The following is a 22356-nucleotide window of genomic DNA, read 5'->3' on the forward strand; positions in this document are numbered from 1 at the left end:
ACACACACACACACACAAAAAACATTATATAATAACAGAGTATTACGAATTTTTATTATTATTATTTTTAAAGTCAGATATTCGCGCCAACCAGCCAATCTCCAAGCGTTTTTTTTTCGTCTTGTCAGCAAATATCGCAAGAACGCTTTGTGAAATTACAGAATTTTTCTAATTATTTTACAGATTTTTGTGTGACAATGGAAACGTTTCCTGGTCATAAAACTGGGTCTGGGTCAGTGGTTGCTGGCACTTACAAATAAATACAATATAAAATACAAATAAAAAATAAAAATCAATATCTACTGTATCCAACCTCTCGCGACAATGACACTTGCCTACGTTTTCAAGAAATCTTTAACTGACACTGACATCAGTTCAAAATGTTAAACATCTGAACGCATTAAACCGATGGATGGAATAAATAAAATGCTAAATAAATCTAAGTCATTTTAGTGACGCCTTGCAGGTTCTTCTTCCCACTCACACGACAGCACTAGTGTAGTGAACACTGCTGACATTACAACACCTTCAGCCAAGGTCTCTGTAAAAATGCAGTATATATACACAATGTACCATCCAAATCGAAGCATTTTATTTTCCAGGTGTCCACTGGGCTGCACTCACCAGTCGCTTGCTGTAGCGCGGGTTTGGATCCTCCATCGTCCGAAGGAAGAATCACGCGCCTGTGCAAGCGGCGCGCCAACGAACGCGCTTCTGTCGGATTATCGCGTTTTAAATAACTGTGTTTGATGGTCACTTTATTTCAGTGCCCGTTTAACGTTACGTTTCATGAATACTTGCTGCATAAAAAATCCAATAGTTTTATAACTCGTCGGCAGGTTCGTTCACACAGAAGCGGGTTTAACGATATATCAGCGTACTCTTAAATACTACAGAACTACTGTATTATAATCTCACACAAAAAGTGGAAAAGGGCAGTTATTAAAACATCCACGAAAGCTTGTCAAGAAGCTAAGCGCTGCTGAGGACAGAGAACGAGCATCAGCAGCAACCGCTAACCAGCCTAGAAACAAAATATTTACATTACAAAGCGATATGGGGTCTTGCTCATACATACGGCTTATATGTACAGCGTCTAATATTGCAGTCAACCATAAAGAGTGCGGCGAGGAATGAGGAGCGTATATTTATCGAGTAAAACACGCTAATCCCAGTTCAAGTTTCAAATTAAACCGTATTTCCACAAGATTTAAACTCGGGCTCACAGTGGGGAAAATCCAACGGTTAGAAGAGTCCTCATGTATTTTTTTAACTATTAAACTGTGCACTCCGGCTAGACTCGTCTAGTAACTTTTCTATTCTAAGTGAAAGTAAGCATTATTTAGACAGCTCCACTGTGTGAATTCACGATAAAGTTGATGTAGTACATCATTCGCCGCCATTTTCACGTCGTCACAAAAACACCACGAAGTGAGACCCGCACGTTACTGGTTAAGCATCCAATCACAGACACATGCGACGCCATCGCCTTTGCTCTCATTGGTCAGTGTCGCTGTCACTTCACTGGGAGGCGGCACTAAGTGGAAATAATTGTACACGTGACCAAAGGAGCCAGACTCTCATTGGCTGGAGTTGCATGCCGATCAACACAGCGACACAAAGACTGGTTTCCATGTGCTGAAAGCTTCTCGTTGCCAACCAATCAAATATTAGATATCAACACGCTCACTCAGTTTTAGGAAGATTTCTGCAATCATTTTTTACATCCTTACGAGTCATGAGATTATTAAAATTATACCTTTATTCCTTCGTGGCTTGAATCATCGCCTGCGGACTTCCAGTCCATGACTGCGTATATAGCTCTCGCTTGGGGTCGTCTGGTGAAAGAAATCTACATTTCTTTCGAATTAGCCCAGTGACAATGAACTAACTTCACATAAGATCCTCATTAAGTCCTCGACTTAATTTCTTTGAGTCCAATAAACTGTCTGGAAACACTGTACACATTGAATTGTCGGTAACCCAGCACAGGTTCCTCCGCATGGTGGAACTTTTCGTTCAACCCACGCGATCAGGAAGTAGTTGCTGATTGGTCAGACACCAGCTAACGCGCAGCCACTCATTGAACTAAACAGCTGGCGATAGACAACACCCTCAAAACCGAGGAGCGTCTCGCTGCAGCCTGGAGAAGGGTCTGTCTGCAGACTGCAAGACAGGGGCGTAACTTGAAGTGGGCGTAACTTGACGAAAGAGGCGTAACTTGAAGTTGTCCAAATCACACAGAACCACGCGAGATGTCAAAACGAGATTTTGTTGGGCTGCATTCGAAACCGCATACCCTTTAATTAGGCACTTACATTCAATAAGAACTAATTTAACGAGCGATAAAAGAGTACATACTCTACAGCCTGAATGCGTATTTGTGTATGAAGCATTAATGCGATTTGGATATCATCATACGCTATGTTGATCATGTGACCTACAAAGTTAAAACGAGCGTAAAAACTTAAAAGATATGAGTGACAGGTTTAATGAATGTATTTGTATCTTGATAATTAAGATTGTAGTATAGCCAATACTGTTAATTTAAGTTTTTATATTTTTAACTCCACTAATGTGATTTTTTATAGAATTAGAAAACCCAAAATCGTTATCTCTAGAATATTTTTTCAATTATTTTATGTGAATTTTTTTTCTTGTATAGTATCTCATACTATGATGAACACGTTATTTTTTTTATTTACTGTTTTATGGCGTTAAGATTGTTATTGTTAGATACAACCGTCTTACCATGATCTTTTATGTAATAAGTTTGGCAATAATAATAAAAAAAAAGAGGTACAGGTGCACTACCACCTCACAGCATCACTAACTCAACAGTCCAGTACAGTCTCTCTCAGCGACTCTGCAATATCTGCACAAACGAAACGTCGAACAGCTGCTCAAAGATCTCACCTTTGGAGAAGATTGTTGATTTTATACTCTAAAAATGTAAGTATTACTACTCAAAAATTAACATTACCCCATAATGAATTGCATCTTTTGCCCACCCCAACACTTACATGCAATAATAATGATAAATGCCAACCAATAATTATATAATTTTTTTTCCTTAAAATTACATTTTAGTAAAAGAAGCAAAATGTATTTTCTGTCGTGACATAGCTATACATGAATATACACTAATGCAGTTGATGTGAATACAACAGTTTTCAGTCAAGCAATTAATACATGAATAGATCAAATATTTATATTTTATTTACTGACAATAAGAAACATGTCTAAATGATTAAAAGAATGTATAAATGTTAGCATCACAATAAATGCATACATGTACAAGTCAACAACACATGAAACAAAGCTTCTTTCAAACTAACTGTTCTAACAATCATGTATTTACAGACGGTGAACCCCAGATCTTACTATCATCTCAACACAGCTGAGACAGTTCTGCTGCTGCGCTGTGCTTCTCAGTCTCGCTCTTCTCAACGGGGATATCGTTGAGCAACAGGATGAGGAAGACCATGATGTCGTCTCTCTGAACCACACAACCTTGAAGTGAGAGCAGAAGAACACGTGCAGGACAATCTGACTGCTGCTGTGTCTGCTCCAAACAATCGTGTGCTGCTCTCCATGAGCACCACTACCTGTAAAACATTTACACAGAGTTTACAAGTACATGCATTGATTTATTACTTTTGTAGTGTGCTAAACCACTGAACTGGTTCAAAACTGTCCTTGAGCACAGCTCTTTTCTCCAGGTTGATCAGAGGATTGTAGGCCCCTGTAATAAGAGCACTGTCAATCACTTCAGATAAAAGCTCCATCACATTTTTTGATGATGCTTTTGAAGCTTCTGAAAGTCAGTCTTCGTCGTATAAACAGAAACCAGCAGAACAAACTTTACCAAAATCAAATCCTCAGTGTCTTTTGGTCTTTCTCTAGATGCTCTCACTGCTCTGGGGCCACTGATGATGAAGAGACCACAGCAGCATCTGGTCCTGATGAGACAGTAAGAGCTGGAGTGATGGAGCGTCTCATCCGTGTCTCTGGACCATTTCCGGATGCTGCAGTGGACTTCTCCATCCTCAGTGCACACACCAGTCTGCAGACATTTTCATAACCTACAGAAATACACAAACAATACAAAAGTCATTACTTTATTCTTTTGTTTAAGGTTTTTCCTTTTTTTCCCCCCTTTCCTTGCAGGTCCTGCTCTACCACAAAAGCTCTGCAGCAAATGTACAGAAATCAAGAATCTGAAAAGTGCTGTAATAACTGTTTGAAATTACACTAATTAAAATGTTTTATTTATTTCTCTAGTGTACTTACACAAATCCTTTGATGGCAGCATTCCTTCATCAGTCACTCTACAGCAGATAAACATAATCTGTTCCTGTAACATCCAGACAAAAGTCAAGTAACCTCTGTGATTTATCTGTGATATACTGCATCTGCATGTTGAGTTAGTAACTGATGTAACTCGCTTTTTATCCAACACAAATGTTCCTAAAATTATCAATATTGCAAATGGACAAATATAATCGATAACTTGTGTTTAGTTACTGTATGTAGATTTGTTTGTTTACATGACTTACACTCATCTCAAGCAGTGTTGTGAGTGAATAATAGCACACACACATCACTCAGATGCCTGTTTCATGTCTGTTAAATGTGCTCATCTGCAATACTTATCAAAGATGATCCTGTCAGATGATAAATAGACAATTAGTAATAGTCTTCAAGATGTATATATGGTTTATGTAAATCCACTTTTGAGTCGTGTACTTAATGGAGCTCCCCTGTTAGTTATGCATTATAAAACGTGTTTTTACAGCACAATCACAAATATGCTATACTATGTAAGTAACAAACAAGGTTTAGATTAAGCCAGGATCAGGCCATAGCTCAATTAATCTTGTCTGTGAAACCGGAGGATAGCGTCTTTACACCTTTTGCTTATATGTTGCTGACTTTACACCTTAGTTTTAATAGATTATTAACTCCAAAATCAATACCACTGTATGAAAATAACTTGTACTCTTAAATTTAAATAATTATTTCGTGAAAAAATATATTCTCACCATTGTAACTCATTGTAACTGCTTTCCAGTTTAACGGCGGTTGGCATCCAGCTTATTGGTGCAATACCGCCCTCTTCTGTCCCGGAGTGTGGATCAGATAATAGGTTTTCCTACTAAACGTACACATCACTCACATTGTCCCCTACCATTAATATCTACACACACCTTATGCATCAAATCCTGCCTAAAACCTCTGCTTCCCTTAAAAAACGTAATCAATATTCTACTCTGTGCCCTATTGAAAGCAGCCATATTGCCAACAACTTATCATTTGACATCTCGCGTGATTCTGTGAGATTTCGACAACTTCAAGTTACGCCTCCTACTTCAAGTTACGCCTCTTTCAAGTTACGCCCCTTTCTTGCAGTCTGCAGACGTACACGCTTGGCAGCCTGCGGTGGACATCCAACCCGGCCCACATCCAAGTGTGACGTCACAGACCACGCCCATGTCAAAATACGTCACATTCTCAATCATTTTGAAACAGGAAGAAGAAGCATCGATAAGAAGATAATTTGTATTGTTTTTTTCAAACCGCTAAAAAAGAAGATGTTTGCCGTGTCGGTAAGTAAAAAAAAAAATATTTTTGGTCTTTACCACGACTTCAAACATTGACAACTTTAAGAATGTGTGCATTGTTTGTGTGCATGTGCATAAAACAACAGTAAGTATTTTTAATTTCAACTTCACACAGGCACGTTATTGCTTAGCTAGCAACAAATATACTTATATCTGTGTGTGTGTGCGTGTGTGTGTGTGCGTGCGTGCGTGCGTGCGTGCGTGCGTGTTTGGGGGTGGGGGGTGAGATGAGTGTTTTTATGTTGGGGGGGGGGGGGGGTCTATCTATCCACACATGTATGTATGTATGTATGTATGTATTTGTGGCATGCATGCATACACACACACACACCCACACACACACACACACACACATACATAAACACATACACATACATACATGTATAGATATAGATAGATAGATAGATAGATAGAAGGCACAAGTCTTACAACATAAAATCAATTATGAATCAATGTGCAATATTTTTTTATACCCTTCCCCCCCACACATAACAGTCATCTTACACAGTCAGACACACACACTTCATCCCTCTCCACACATATGTACTTACCTGTCCCCCCCCACCCACCACCACCACACACAACACACACACACACAAAACACTCACATACATATGACATCTTTAATGATATACTCTGATCACAGTACCCCATGCACAGTAACTTGGTTGGGCAACCGCCTCATTTCACAATGTCTTCCTGGATAACTCTGTATGTCACAAATTATCATTTGTATTCTTCTATATTAACGAAAATATCACATAATGTTTGTTTGTCATGGTTTTACATCATTCTACACATTTTCATTCCAAGCCTGATGCAGGGCAGTTCTCCCGGGTTAAGGGGTCCCTGCTGCAGTTTCACCAGTAAAGAAAATTACTTGTTACAGTTCACTTGAAGGACCACATAAGCCATGCAGTGGTGCATGGAGGTATGGTGAGAGCATTTCTTTAGATATTGATTGATTTTTGTGGTTTAAAATCATTAATATGTTTATGTAGAATGATGAGGTAAATAATTTTTAGTGGACACATATACCCCCAACACGTATGTATTTTCTATTTTTAACAGGAGCGCCAAGAGGACATAAAGTGGAAGTTTGTAAGGGACATTGGTCCAGCGTGGTACAGAGTCATCGTGGGTTATTCTGTGGGGAGGTGACAGGGCCTGCCGTTCTCCAGATGGACAGTAAAAATCAAACAGAATGCCATCAAAGACTACCTGGAGGGAGAATCGGAGGATATATATTGAAGCAAGAACTCTCTCTGTGTAGTCTATGTATGTATGTGTGTGTACTGCATGTCAGAACTGTTTATCTGATCATTCATCTGCTCATTCAGCTGCTCAGACTTTATAATATTTGGAGCATATCTTTTGTTAAACACAACCAGTTAAGTTTTTTGAACAGTTATTAATTTTTTATGTTTTTAAAGAAATATCTTCTGCTCATCAAGCCTGCATTTATTTAATCCGAAGTACAGCAAAAACAGTCCAATTTTAAAATATTTGTATAATATTTTTGCTATTTAAAATAACAATTTTCTATATTTCTATAAAAATGAAATTTATTCCTGTGATTTCAAAGGTGACTTACTCCAGTCACATGATCATTCAGAAATCATTCTAATATGCTGATTTGATGCTCAAAAAACATTTTATTATTATTATTATTATGTTAATACACTGAAGACTGGAGTAATGATGCAGAAAATTCAGCTTTGATCACAGGAATAAACTGCATTTTAAAATACATTCAAATAGAAAGCAGTTCTTTTAAATTGTAAAAATATTTCATATTACTGTTTTTGCTGTGTTTTGGATCAAATGCTGGCTTGGTGAGCAGAAGAGACTTTAAAAAATAATAAAAATCTTACTGTTCAAAAACTTTTGACTGGTGGTGTATATTTGTGTATATTATTATTATTATTATTATTATTTTTATTTATTTATTTATTTTTTGTAAAATTGTTCATGTGATTATTTTTGTAAAATAATAAATATAAAAATACCCAATGAAACAATGGATGCCTTTTTCATTCATCTTTAAGTATGTGGAGGACCTGGACAAGTTTCATATCAAGTTGTGATGAACAAGGCCTGAAGGTCAATGTCATGTTACTTATATAATCTATCAATGCAATCTTTATTCAGCCTAAGTATGTGTAGCCTACTGCATATGGGGAACTGTTGATTCTATCATTCAAATGTTAACACTTTATGATAAGTGGAATAAATCTTTAGAAAATTAAATGACAATTATACAATACCAACTTTTACAATAATTTTGCATACTTTTACAATACCAAAATCTAATTGTCCCCTTTGAATTTGATGCATTTCAATTTTGCCTTGGGTAGGTCAAAATCGTTTTTTAATAAATGTGAATTTATCTCATTACATAAATGAACAAGGTAAGGTTTAAAAGTTTTAATTGACAATTCGCCTACTTTAATCAACATAAGCGTTTTAGGAGCTGTTATGATGACGAAATCAGCTCCGTATATTAGACATATTAAAAATATATTAGATTTAAGTGTTGCCATTTTAGCCTAGACATCCTTTACAAAAATAAGAAAACATGTATTAGTAAAACGAATGACAATATTATTTTATTTAGATCCCATTAACTTCCATAAATTGTTTCAACATACTTCCGGGTTTCCAGGTACGGGGATGGGGAAATCACAAGAGGTGACGTTTTTGATATGGGCATGGATTTCGTTTACGTCACACTTGGACGCGGGCGGGGTTGTGTCGGGGATGGGCGTGGCTTCTGACGTCACACTTGGATGTGGGCGGGGTTGGATGTCCAGTGCAGGCTGCAGCGAGCCCTACTTGTCAAAACCAACTGCAGAAATGTTTCTCTCATAAATAAAAAAATAACAATGATTTACTATTTTTAGCTTGGACGAAAGAACGAATAAGACAGATTGTATCCAACTCCGGTCTTTTAATCACAATTACTCAGTCTAAACAACTCAAGCCAGACTACTGTAGAGTTAAACTTAAGTGTCTCCAAAATAAAGAGTTCAACTATTAACACGTACATAAAAGAAAATACCAGCTAAGCAGACTAAATAAACGAACTAAGTGCTACTCATCTACACAAAATAAGCAAATGGTCAGTATCATGACAGAACCATATTTACCCTAAATGAAAAACTTAAAATAATTTGGACTAATCCTAAAATAAAACTTAAAACATGATATAAATATTTAAGAATTAAAGTGGGGGTTTTCTCAACAAGGAAAAAATATTTGTAATTGGTAGTGTATAGTTTTTCACTTGTCAGTAACAAAAAAAATGAAGCCTCAAAAAACAAAACTTAGCCTCTTATCCCTGCTGAAAAAAAAAAACAGCTAAAATCATGCTGGTTGGCTGGTCTTAGCTGGTTTAAGCTAGAAGTAGCTGGTTTTAGCTTCTCCCAAAACCTCCAAAATCTTTTTATATCTTTTTCCACATCTTCTCCCACACCCACACCCTAAAAAAACACTCTATAACAACATTTTGCTCATATTATATTTCTCTTTTTTTTTTTTTTTTTTTATTATTTTTCACAGCAGGGATATATCACTTATCATAAGTTCCCAGAAAACAAGTAATTAAATAAAAGCAATATTTTATACCAATATTTTATAGCTTGCATTTCACATTTTAACATGATGCCTCTAACAGTGCATGGCCAACTGATAAGACAGGAAGCACATAAAAGACCAAAAAAATTAAAAATTAAATATATATAAATATAATAAAAATAAAAAGGGGGGAAATCAGATGAACAAGCACTGGAAAACATGTTGTGAGTAGTGGGAATGTTTTGGGTTCATCGGCACTAAGATGCTTCTCTTGATTCTTGATAAAAACATGACTTGGAAAAGTAGACAACTTCTTCACCTGGAAAAGACAGGATGTTACTCACAAATAGTCCACATGCAGTTTTATGAATTTAGTTTTATGAATGCTTACCTTGACGTTTATGTCAGCCAGCTGTACAACAGAGAACCACAGATGACCGCAAGAATTGTGCAACACGCCATGATCATCATTTTCTTCTACAAAGGTGTAAGTGGGCAGCCAGTGACAGCATGATAATGATATAATGAAAGTGGAAGAAAGCAAGAGGAAAGAATGATTGGCAAGGAGAGATTTGGAAGGTGTAGAGAACAGACATATAGAGATGAGGTTGAAATTATGAGGGAGAAACAGAGGACATCGATACATGAAGAAAAACAGAAGGTGAATGAACAATAACAATAAAAAATGCTGTGAGAAAAATAAAATGCTATTTGACAATCTTACCATTGGTAGTCTATATTTAGTATATGAAAATATACCATAAGTGAAAGTATAATTTATTATATGACATAATTACAGCACTCCTCATAATTTTCCAGCTCACCCTGCGTGCTTCTTGCTGGAACTTGGCAGCCTTTTTGGTGTCAGCCACAGCTCTTTCTACAAAACCCACCGACTGGTCCATGTTGCTCTCAATCCTTTCAATAATGCTTCCCTGTTGACAAATGAGAACATAAAGGTGTCCAACAGCAGTTTTAATCATAAGAACTCCAAAATACAGCTATAGCTTTGCTTTAATCTCCTGAGAAGACAAACATGTACCTGATTCTCCACCAGCATTGCAATGTCGACAAACATGTCATGCAACTCTTTTATGCTGCTCTCCAGTCGCATAATATCTTTGTGCCGTGCCTCAATCTCACTTAGTGCCTGTTTTGATATCCCAGAGTCCATAATCTATAGAAAAGGAGAAAGTGTTTAAAAAATAAACATCCGTTACCATTTAAAAGGTTGGGGTCATTTAAGTTTTTTAAAAGATGTATCTTATGCTCACCAAGGCAGCATTTATTTGATCAAAAATACCGCAGTAATATTGTAAAATATTATTACAATAAAAAAAAAAACAGTTTTCTATTTGAATATATTTTAAAATATAATTTATTCTTGTGATTCTTTTTGAGTGTCCAGTGTCACATGATCCTTCAAAAATCATTCTAACATGCTAATTTGGTGCTCAAGAAACATTTTCTATTATCATAAATGCTGAAAATTGTCCTGGTTACTATTTTTCGTAAACTGGGTAATTATTTAGGATTATTTGATGAATAGAAAATCAAAATGACAGATTTTTTTTTTTTAAATAGAATTTTTATGTAACAATGTGCAAGTCTTTAATAACACTTCTCAGCAATTGAATGTGTCCTTGATGAATAAAAGTATACATTTCTTTAAAAAAAAAAAATCTTACAACTTACAAGATATATTCTTACAACAAAACATCAAACATCAATGTCAAACAAAATCACTCACTCCTGCTGTGAATACTGCAGCGTTTCCTCCATCCAGCATTTCCTCCAGTTCTTCATCAGTAGTGGTTTTGCCAGCTGTAAGACAGGATCCAACACTGGCCTTAAACATGCATATAAAATTGTGATCACTAATTGTTTTTATTATTATTATTATTATTATTCAAATCTAAAGAAGGTCTGTGTATGTTGTTTGTCACTCACTGATCTCCAGCTGTCTTTGGATGCGCCCTTTGCTCTTGTCTCTAAACTCCACTTGGGCTTCATTGTATTTGGTCATCACCTCTACAAACCTCTTAGCAAGAATGGCATGCTACAGTAGGAAGTAAACACTGTATAAATAACTACTTATGGAAATCCATGTGGGTTATTGGGAGGGCAAATTGTTACCTGAGATTTCTTTATCCTTATATCTGCTGAAACCCTCTCCTCAGTGTTAGATGCCAAAATCTGCTCAATGCCTGTTGACAACATTGGTTGACAAAATATTAAAACTCGGAATTTATAGATAATAGTGATGAAGCATCTAATCTAATTGTTATTGGAAAATAATTATGTATTTTCTTCAACAAGCAAATGTATAACAGAATACTGACTTTTGAGTTTGTTGCGAGCATTGTTGGCCAGTTTCTTTATCTCATTAGTAACTGCCTCCAATTCATCCTGTGTCTCTGGTTGAGAAATGAGATGAGATTTATTTAAAGCATGAAAGTGGTAAGGAGGCGATAGAGAAAAATTATAAATAATTTATAAAATGAAGGTTAAATGTGATTAGACTAACTCTGGTCTGAAGTAGGAGCAGAGAGGATGACAGAATACAGGCGCTTTATCTCGCCTATATTTTCATCAATCTTGTCTATACTGGTGCGGATTTCTTCAATCTGTAGAATACATACAGAAATGATTTTCAAATGTCCATTCAACTGCACTCTTAAAAATAAAGGTTCTTTATCGGCATTGATGGTTCTATAAGTAATCTTAAATATCCATGGAAACTTTCAATTGCACAAAAGGTGATTTATATTGGAAAATGGTTCTTTGGACTTTTAAAACTTAAAAATGATTATTTTAAGAGCTGTTCACAAAACATTTCTTTTGGCAACCCAAAATGGTTCTTCTGTGTCATCGCTGTTAAAACCCCCTTTTGGAACCTTTATTTTTTAGAGTGTGTAACATTCAAATGTCCATATTCATTTGAATACAATGTATTTGATTCACTTATACCTGAGCAAAGAACTCATCCATAAACTCTTTTTTTTCCACTGGAATTTCCACATCATCAGGAGTTTGGTCCGACTTCTGTTTTGACATTCACAACCAAAGCAGAAAGTTTAATAAATTGACAGAAATTGTGTTTTCTCTGCTTAAAAATAAGCTTTTTTTAGCTGGTTTAAGCTGGTCTTCCAGGCTGGTGAAACGCTCTGGTTACTTACGTAACCTCGGTTCCCTGTGATAAGCGAATGAGTGTTGTGGTGCTGACGCTTATGGGGAAACTCCTGTTTACTCTGATACCGAAGTCTGATTTGTACATGTTTGAGTAAATGCACGAACCAATGGCAGCTTCAACCCACCAAAAGGGGAGCAGCCAACCACTATATAAGTAGGCTCTGTGCGCCTTTTCGTCAGAATCTTTCAACTGAAGTGACAGTCATTGATTCACGTGCAGCCTTATAGCACGGCAGCCTACATAACGCTCGTTCCCTTATCTCAGGGACCCGAGGTTAGTAACTGGATCATTCCCTTTTGAACAGTCTTTCCCATTGTGTTGGACACTGCAAGCCCACTAAGCCGCAAGCCAGGACTATATCATCGTCAATCCAGAGAGTGGCCTCCAAAGCATACAAAGAGTTGCTCTGATTGCATAAATGTGCCAGAACACTCAACATACTCTCTAAGAGCCCAAACCGAGCAGAATGGATTAGGACCCTGCTCACCTTCTGAATTGGGGAGCGCTAGGAGAGTGATGACTTGTGCTCAAGTTGACAAACTGGATTGGCTCAAAGGGAGGACCTCGCAGGGCCCTGAGGACTATAGATAAGTCCCAATCTGACACAGTATGAAGGCGAGGCGGATTCAAGCTCCTTTCAGAAACTTAACGACTAAGTTGCTTCTGTCGACTGACTGGCCAGCTAAGAGAGAATGATTCACCATGATAGCTTACACATATACTTTGAGCATGGAAGGGGTGGACCATTTATTCAGCAGCTCTTGTAGAACGGTTAGCACATAGGACACTTAGCACGATGGCGAATCCTGGTTCCGTGCTGCACACCAGTCAAAGAAGACTGACCATTTAAGGGCGTAAAGAAGTCTTGTAGACAGAGCTCTTGCCTCTAAAATGGTATTAGCTACACTTGCAGGGAGCAGCAAAGGCTCCCGTCGAGGGGCCAAACATGAAGGCTCCACTGCTCTGCCCAGGGATGTGAAATCATGTCCTTTGTATTCAAGAGAAGGTCCATCCTCAGTGGTATCAGCCAGGGGGCTGCTGATAGCAGCTGCATCAACTTGAGGAACCACATCTGATTCCTCCAGTGTGGGGCCACCAAGAGGACTGAGCATCTGACTTCCCTGACTCGTCTGATGACCTCAGGAAGCAGAGCAACTGGGGGAAGGCATACTGGTCAGCACTAGGCCAATTGTGGGCCAGGGCATCTTGCGTTTTGAAAATAAATTTGTCAGTGAAAGTTGTCTTCTGAGGCAAAGAGGTCCACCTCTACCCTGCCGAAGACAGACCAGATCATTTAAACCATTTGGGGATGTAAACCATTCTCCTGGAGCCACATTACCCCAGGACAGCATGTCTGCCCCTTGGTTCAGTCTGCCCAGCACATGAACTGCTCATAGTGTGAAATCCCCAGTTTGAAAGACGCCGCTAACAGCTGAATAGTCAAGGAATGTTCCATGCCAGCATCCAGGCAAAATCAGTAACTGCACCAAGAAAGACCACTTGCTGGCTGGGAGACAAAGAGATCTTGGCCATATGATTCTCAAACCAAGCTGCTCTAGGTGGCTTAGCAGCAGTGACCTGTGAGTGATGAGTTCCCGTTTAGATCTGGCAAAGACAAGCCAATCGTTGAGGTAATTCAGAACGTGGATTACCATCTGTCTCAGAGGGGAAAGAGCCACGTCTATGTAAACCACAAAATCGAATGCAAACATAAACAACCCGAATGGCAGGACTGTATACTGATAGGCCACTCCCTTGAATGTGAATCTTAAGAATGGTCTGTAATGGGGGACCTTTTTCAGAGGATCTGTTTCAAAGTCAACATCTTGAATTTCAGACTCATTAGCAAGTGATTCAGATGCCTGAGATTGAGAATGGGCCTGAGCCTACCATCTTTCTTGGGAACGATGAAGTAACGGCTGTAAAAGTCAGACTGGCTGTTTGCTATAGGGACCATTTCCATGGCTCCTTTTGCAAGCAGTGTTTGTACTTCGGACCAGCGAACATGAGAATGATTGTCCTGTACCGAAGTTTGAATGATACCTCTGAAGTGAGGTGGCTTGCGAGCAAACTGAAGTGAGTAGCCTCATTCTGTGGTTTTAGGAACCCAACTTGTTATATCCGGGATATCTTTCCAAGCCTGAAGCTGGATGGCAAATGGTTTTAGTTTTTTGAAAGGTAGTTCATGGAGTCATCAACAACAGCCTCCTCCTCAGATCCCCCGAAGGAAATCAAGCAACTCACAGCCGAAGAGAACTGCTGATCCTCACATGTGAAGCACACAGGTGAATCGAGGCGTTGGGGGGACATTGAAGCACACAGGGGTGAGTTCACTCTATGCGCTGGATGGCTGCAGGGGAAGGCTTCTGGCTTCTTCCGTTGCAGTGGCTCCTTCTCACGGTGGCGAGCAACAGGCTGGGCTTCTTTCTTCTTCCTCTTTGGCTTCTTGCTTGCAAAGTCAACAAGGATATGATCTTTGTCACTAAAGGAGAAAAATTCTGACGAAATGTAGGGCCCTATGATTTCCGCGATGCGGAAAACACAGACGGAATCGCGGAATCCAGTTATAAAAATTGAATTTACAGTTTAACGCAGAATATCAAGGCATTTGTCAATTTTTGAATGAATTAATCAAAAGTAGGTCATTACACTTAAATAAAAATCATGATATGTACTAAAATGTGTAAATATTAAGCCGGAAAAGTCAATTTAAATATGAATCCTGCATGTTCTGGGTGTCTCTGTTAATGAATGGCACAGAAGTGTGGTTTCGTTTATTACAAACATATAGAAGCGCGCGTGACACTCGCGGTGATTTCAGCATCTGCCATCTCACTAAATGAGGACGTAAACACATGAACAACATCCCCAGAACTGCTCTGAGAGTGACTTCACGAGCATTTGACCATTTGATTTGAGTAAAACTAGCATCATATCACATACACGGAACTGTACAGGTATTCATAGGGCCCTAGAAATGGCGCTCAGAGATGACTTAAATAGTCGTCGTCTCCACCCCTTTTGGAGGATTGAAGCGACATTGGTTTGTGCAGTTACATGACCGTGAACAAATCAGGCTTCAGTATCTCCCAGCCTCACCAGACAACAGACCAGTTTGACCAGACTGGGACACCGACCGAGACCAGCAAACTACATTTAAGCTGGTTTATTTTTTTCAGCAACCATATGTCATTGTCAATAACTTAAACATAAACTCCATTGCAATTTATTTTCAACATAAATGAAACGTTACAGAAATGTAACACTTTTTTTAATACACAGAATTTACAATGGAAAACAGACATTTTAACGAGATTAGGCCCCATGACAGGGCAGGTGGACATGGGTGGTGTGGATGCTCGTGCGCTTCATCTCAACTATTAATGTCAGACGCGTTTCTACGTGCTTGATGGCAGTTAATATACTGTTTATTCTTTTAACCTAACCGTTTAATCATCATATGTGTAACCTCCGGATGATGACCGGAAAATCTTCACGTAGTTGACCATAACTCACTACACTAGTCAAATTTGAGCTCAGGACCTCCCATGTAAAGGTCAAACAGTAGCAAATCGGTCCGGGTGTTTAATAATAAAATCATAACTCATAACATAAGAAAAAAATAAGAAAATAAAAACCGCTTACCGCTTTTAGCTGTTCCAGTCGGTCCTTCATCTTTGGTTCAATGTGTTATGAGACTTAAAAGATTTCAAACAGTTGTAAAAGTCAGTGTAGAAGACGTAAGAGCAGCGACGTCGTTTTCAGATCGGATAAAAAGAAAACATCTTAACTACAGCATGAACACACCAAGTTTAGAGCTCCAGTAAAACAACTCGGTGTTATAATTTTAGACACTCTCGGAAAAAATAAGTAAAATAAAAATAAATAAATAAAATTTTATTTTAAAAAGAAAGAAAAACAAAGCGTTCTTTTTTATGTAAAAAAAGGTCAAACAATATGTCAGAGTCGCTCGTCTTGTAGTGGTCTAAGCCTATCCTCTCAGAGCGGATTAGAGCAACAGTTGTATGCTGGGTAGCTAATCTTCCTCTACCGAGCTGCTGCTGTTTCTCCACCAACATATGACAGATCTCACGCAGACGGCGAGGCCACGGATAACTTACCCCTAACTATGTGAGTAGGACTGAGACTTACAATAAAAATGAAGGAATACGTTATATACATTTTAATAAATCACTTTTTGAATGAACAATTCAGTAAGACATATTTAAAGCTATTTAATTCACGTTTTAAAATGTAATAAAATAAAAATTAAAAATAAATTGTTATATTTAAAACTATTTAATTTCTGTCATTCAACATAAAACAAAACAAGGTGGGCTGGGGTGAGTTGAGGGACTTCTGAAGTACTGAAAATGCTTAAAATCTATTTGCGTTTAAAGCAGTGACTGAAACAATATCAATCAAGAAACTGCAAGTATGTAATATTGTTATTCGGACAAGAGTTGACCAGTTAGTTTGTATATTTTCTTCTCACCAACAAAAGTAGCACAAAGTTGGTTTGACACAGCTTGGATAAGACAAAAACAACAAAGATTTACTATCCCATTAAAAAGAAATGTAAAGAGCAAAACAAATATATGAAAAACGAATTTAAGAGAAAGAAAATCTTCATCTTAAGCAATACAAGAAGAGGCCAGAGTTGTAATACAAGAAGAGGCCAGAGATTGTGAAAGATTTGGACAAAGCATTAATTTATTATTTACCGTCCACAAGTATTTAATCTTTGTACAGTTCTCATAAGGACAAATAAAATGTGTTTACCAGTAAGGACATATTGTGAGATAAATTCAACATACTTGTCGAAGTGCTTCTGTTTGTTACCACTCTCTTTTTTTTTCATTTAAATCTACTGATGGTCAAAATATGAAAAGAAGAAGAATGCAAATGGGAAGGATGGATCAAATGCCTCAAAATGAGAATGTAACATTGGCCTCAAATTAGTGCTTCATCCTCAATGGTTTTCAGGAACAACCTGGTTATCCTACCATTAGACTGTTTATTACACAACATACCTCAACAGTTGCTGTGTGACAGTGATGCTGTGTTGAATTTCCAAAGTCAGAATGACAGCTTTAGATGTACAGAGAAATATTTTAATGTGAGGCGCCTGACGCTGCTGTAGTTTACGGATATGAAAGTGTGAACTTAATTTCCAAACTGAGCATCTATATGTGTGCTCACACTGAAATAAATCAAAAAGTATGTGCATCTTCAAAAAAAAAAAAAAAAAAAAAAAAAAAAAAGCCAGTCCCTGGCCTTTGAAAATGTGCACGTAGCAGAACAGTAACTGTCTAAAACCAAATCTTCCATATGCAATTGAAACTGTGATTACTGGTAAGAGAGCATTATGAAGAGCATATTGAGATGAGACAGTCCATGACATTTGTTTATCTGTACAGATAGTCAGCTTGGATGTTGGCAGCGATCTCCACCTCCCACTTGTCTCCATTGTTGAGGAGTTTTTCCTTATTATAAAGCAATTCCTCATGAGTCTCTGTGGAGAACTCAAAGTTGGGACCCTAAGAAAAAGACAGACAGGCAAAGGTAGACATTAACTCTAGTAAATCTTTTCATGTAGAGTGTATTTGCATTCTAATGTATAGCAAAATTTGCACATGTAACATTTAAAGACATTTATGTTGCAAACGATTTGTATTTCAAATAAATGCTATTGTTTTCAACTTTCTATTCAGCAAACAATCCTGAAAAAATGTATCATGGTTTCAAAAATATTAGGCAGCAATAAAGTGCCCCTATTATGCCATTTCCAATATTGCCTTTCATGCAGTGTGTAATGTTGCTTTATGTAAATGTAAATTATCTGCAAAGTTGTAAAGCTGAAAGTGCACCATAAATAAAGTCATCGTCTCCCAAAATAAAGAATTGACTCTGAACAGCTGAATCGAGTCGTTAGTAATTCGAATCCCATTTTGGGGTTAACACATTTTCATAATGCGCGCCTATATTCTACACTTGCCAGCCGCAAACAACTTGACCACGCCCACAAACACGTCATTCTACTGACGACTGCTTCTCTAATCTCGAGGAGTTCATCGCGGGATTCACGAAACGCTTGTTGTTGAAAGATGGATCAATATCCTGTTTATTTGGACCAGCTGCTCCACTGAATCACAACCTGTAAGTATGATAAATAATAGATGTTTATATTTTCTACAAAGCATTCAAAATACAGAACTATTGAAATATGCGTATCGTTTCCGACACCGTGTACGCTGTAGACCAATCACAACAGACTAGGCCATCTGACCAATCAGAGCAGAGCAGGCTCACGGAAAGGCGGGCTTTAGAGAGACTGAATCTTTGAACTGCTTCGAATGAACCGTTTGAGAATCGCTGGAAAATGAGGTGATATTAAATTTATATTTTGGTAAAACTAAAGTTTTTTTTTTTTACCTTGCATGCATGTTATCCTATTGTAGGAGACTCCCAAAACAATATTAGGAACAGTATTTTGATAACAATAATCTTATTAATAACAATAAGAAATGATACTTGAGCAACAAAACAGCATATTGGAATAAATTCTTGAAGGATCATGTGACACTTAAGACTGGAGTAATGGCTGCTGAAAATGTAGTTTTGCCATAACAGGAATAAAGTACATTATGAAATATATTCAAATAGAAAACAGTTATTTTAAAGGGGAGGTCTAATGCTATTTCATGGATTCTGACTTATTTATACTGTTAAAGAGTTGGATTCTCATGCTAAACATGGCCAAAGTTTCAAAAAATGAGTTGGACGTATGACGGAGTATTTCTGTGGCAAATACACTTCTTCGGTGTTCGTATAAATTTCTGAAATTTTTTTTTTCTCGATTCTTCCCTGTATGATGTCATAAAGGGCAGAATTCCTTGTATGGGCATGTCTTCTCCCGGAAGACTGCGTGCACACAACAACCAGAGCGAAAGCAAGAGCAGCCATCAACGAGCTTCATTCGGGTTACAGAATTCTTTAGCTCCGCCCACGACATGCTTCCAGGAGCTCAACTGTTTTCGGAAAGAGTGGTACAGCTGCATCTGTCTTTTATAAATCTGATAAAACGAAAGACTCTTCGGAGATATGAAGGATGCAATACTACTCTATAGGTTCTCAAGATTAACATGAGACTGGCAGAAACTGTGTGTGTTATGTCCCCTTTAAATTGTATTAATGTTTCATAATATTACAGTTTTATTGTATTTAAAAAATAAATAAATGCAGTTTAGGTAAGGATAAGAGATTCTTACCGCCCCAAACTTTTGAATTGTAGTGTATATTCTATTTGTTTTCTCTCGCTATACTTTTTTATATTTTTCTTTATATTGTACAAAATTCCCAAGGCTCACTAGAAAACAGTTTGAACACCCCTACTTTAGACACATTGTCTGATGACACATTAAATAGCTTGTTAAGGGACACAATGCCTAGTTGAAACATGTGCTGCTAGGTGCTCACCTCCACAATAGCATCCACAGGGCAGGCCTCCTGGCAAAAGCCACAGTAGATGCATTTGGTCATGTCTATGTCATAACGTGTTGTTCGCCTGCTGCCATCAGCACGGGGTTCTGCCTCAATGGTGATGGCCTGAGAGAGAAAAACATGGGGGTCACCTTGTACATATAAATTCTAATAATGCTTCTTATTCACATGTGTGAACAAATAAACCTACTCGGGCTGTCGCGATAACCGCAATATCGCAATACCGCGCTACAGACGAGCCAACTGGAGAGGAATGCAAGAACTGCAGCAACTGCGATATTTGCATGTTTTCTTTTTTTGTAACACTTACTGTTTCTATTTAGTTTCTGTTTCATTGGTTTCTGAATATGACCTCGTTACATCGTAACACACACACAGATTATATATGTGGTGATAATATTGCGCTGGTGAGCCACTCTGCAGGGGACATTCCTTCACCGCGACAGCCCTAAAACCTACACGCAAATACTGTTTGTCATTACAGTGTTAAGATATATTAGAATGAACAAAGAAAGTGTACCTGTGCTGGACAAATGGCCTCACAAAGTTTACATGCAATGCACCGCTCCTCTCCAGAGGGGTACCTGCGCAGCGCGTGCTCGCCACGGAAACGGGGCGACAGTGGCCCCTTCTCGAACGGATAGTTGATTGTGGCAGGTTCACGGAAAAGATAGCTCATGGTCATTCCCAAACCTGCATCAGGACAAATATCAGGAGGACCTACTTTTTAGAGTTCTGGGGATAATTTAAGTGATGACTTTATGGAAGTGCTTTAAAAGATAAGAGTCTCATGTTATCACTGACCTCTGAACAGCTCTGTCCACAAAAGAGTCTGAGCTGCACGGTCCGTGATGGACTTCATATCTGTGGCATCCTCCTGATTATTCACATATTCTGCCAATAGAGAAAAAGCGACGATTATAGTAAAAGGTTTTATACTAAGACCATATTTTGTATCATGAGATACTTACTAATCCCTGCTCTGTGTGCGGATAGGCTGAGAGGACGTACAAGATTTTGACTGGCCAGAAATGACCCTAAGGAGTAAGCACACAACATAATCACTCATCTGAGAAAGAAAGACTTTATTTTGATTACATACAGAGACATACATAAATGTCACTGTTTTTTATTGCTTGTTTTACTCATACACCTCCTAAAAAAACACATACACACACCTCCCCTATACACTGTATACAACACACAAAACCCCACACACATCAAAAAAAAAGCACACTGAGAGATATAGACAAAAATAAGAGAGAGAAACTAACTATTTTTTTGTTATATTTATTTCTCAGATTACAACACTAAACATTCTTGTGGTCAAATACTGACAATTTTTAATAATCTTATTTCGAATTAATTATCAAAAATAGACTAATTCATATTATTACATTTCATTAGTTTTATATTGATATAACTTTAATTGGGATAAAGGTTAGCTGTTAAGTTACATAAAATAGTGTGCCATTAATTACTTCCCCTTACAGAACGTAAACAAAAACCCATAAGCTTGGTTCCGCTGACATAGCAAGCAGCAGCTACATTTATGAGGTTAACTTGAGTACCACATATCAATCATCGCTATTTAATATATAGACAACATGTACCACATCCACAAATAATAAGGCAACTGTTTGACCGGGCAACACAGATACTGTAGGACTGCAGCAAGTGGTTTAGGACACGAGCACAAGCATGTCCGCTTTAGCCGACTACTTGGCTTTCTACATATTTACTAAACAGTTTCTGCAATGTGCATTTACATATTTAATCTCTGCATAATTATATATAGCTCAGTGTTCTTAGCTTCTATGCTCATGCGGTGTTTGTAGTAGCATAGTCACAGGTTGAGTTCTCAAGGACTTTCAATGACTACTATTATTCGTATAACTGTTATGCCAATATTTTTCTTTTTAATATTGTATTAATTATATCGGTTCCACAAAATGCGGTGCATGCTCAATCAGAGGATAGACAACGAAAGCAAAAAGTTAAATTAAAAGATAAGTTCTCACTCACCGGACACTCGCTATTTGGCCTTCTCAACCAGAACAGCGGACGATTGAGGAAATGCACATGCAAAACGCCGGAAGTGAGTTCTTTTTTCTTTTTTTCTTTTTTTCTTTTTCTTGCAGACAGAATACATAAAAATACCTGAAATAATAAATAAATAAAACAAACAACAAAAATTATAAAATGACTAATACCAACATTATTGTGAACGCGTGTTTCTCTATTACATCATTAAAAATCACCACTCATTTTGTTCTGTAGAGATATATATAATATTTAAACCAATGCAAAATCCAGATTTGGACATATATATCTTTGGCTTTATGAAAGTCCTATTTACCCCAAAAAATAAAAAATAAAAAAATAAAAAATACAAATAAATAAATAAATAAATAAATAATAATAATAATAATAATAATAATAATAATAATAATAATAATA

The 22356-nt window shown here is 37.4% G+C and overlaps 3 protein-coding genes across 5 annotated transcripts in view; all 3 read right to left on the reverse strand.

Moving 5' to 3' along the window:
* Positions 1-2042, reverse strand: part of LOC109097580 (lysine-specific demethylase 2A-like) — a 20828-nt gene extending 18786 nt beyond the window's left edge. Inside the window, exon 1 of one of the 3 annotated variants that reach the window (XM_042759337.1) lies at positions 1760-2042. In XM_042759337.1, coding sequence (XP_042615271.1) covers positions 1760-1807 — 48 coding nt within the window. In that variant the 5' untranslated portion in view covers positions 1808-2042. Of the gene's footprint in view, positions 1-624; positions 1678-1759 lie in introns of those variants that run through there. The other 2 variants (XM_042759347.1, XM_042759361.1) reach the window with 2 other exon arrangements.
* A 7136-nt stretch (positions 2043-9178) lies between these two features.
* Positions 9179-16643, reverse strand: LOC109075255 (syntaxin-3-like). Its single transcript, XM_042759407.1, has 11 exons — positions 16039-16643; positions 12171-12245; positions 11728-11827; positions 11543-11617; positions 11337-11407; positions 11151-11259; positions 10951-11024; positions 10243-10377; positions 10025-10135; positions 9592-9677; positions 9179-9519 (listed from the first exon to the last, which is right to left on the reverse strand). The coding sequence occupies exons 1-10, from the start codon at positions 16066-16068 to the stop codon at positions 9600-9602; spliced, it is 858 nt and encodes a 285-aa protein (XP_042615341.1). The 5' UTR covers positions 16069-16643; the 3' UTR covers positions 9179-9519; positions 9592-9599.
* Positions 16644-17084: 441 nt separating this feature from the next.
* Positions 17085-21023, reverse strand: LOC122145557 (NADH dehydrogenase [ubiquinone] iron-sulfur protein 8, mitochondrial-like). The gene is made up of 5 exons (XM_042759415.1): positions 20868-21023; positions 20701-20790; positions 20417-20589; positions 19873-20001; positions 17085-17933 (listed from the first exon to the last, which is right to left on the reverse strand). The coding sequence occupies exons 1-5, from the start codon at positions 20953-20955 to the stop codon at positions 17802-17804; spliced, it is 612 nt and encodes a 203-aa protein (XP_042615349.1). The 5' UTR covers positions 20956-21023; the 3' UTR covers positions 17085-17801.
* Positions 21024-22356: the final 1333 nt, after the last annotated feature.

Source organism: Cyprinus carpio, chromosome A1, assembly GCF_018340385.1.
Source record: "Cyprinus carpio isolate SPL01 chromosome A1, ASM1834038v1, whole genome shotgun sequence".
Classification (NCBI taxonomy): Eukaryota; Metazoa; Chordata; class Actinopteri; order Cypriniformes; family Cyprinidae; genus Cyprinus; species Cyprinus carpio.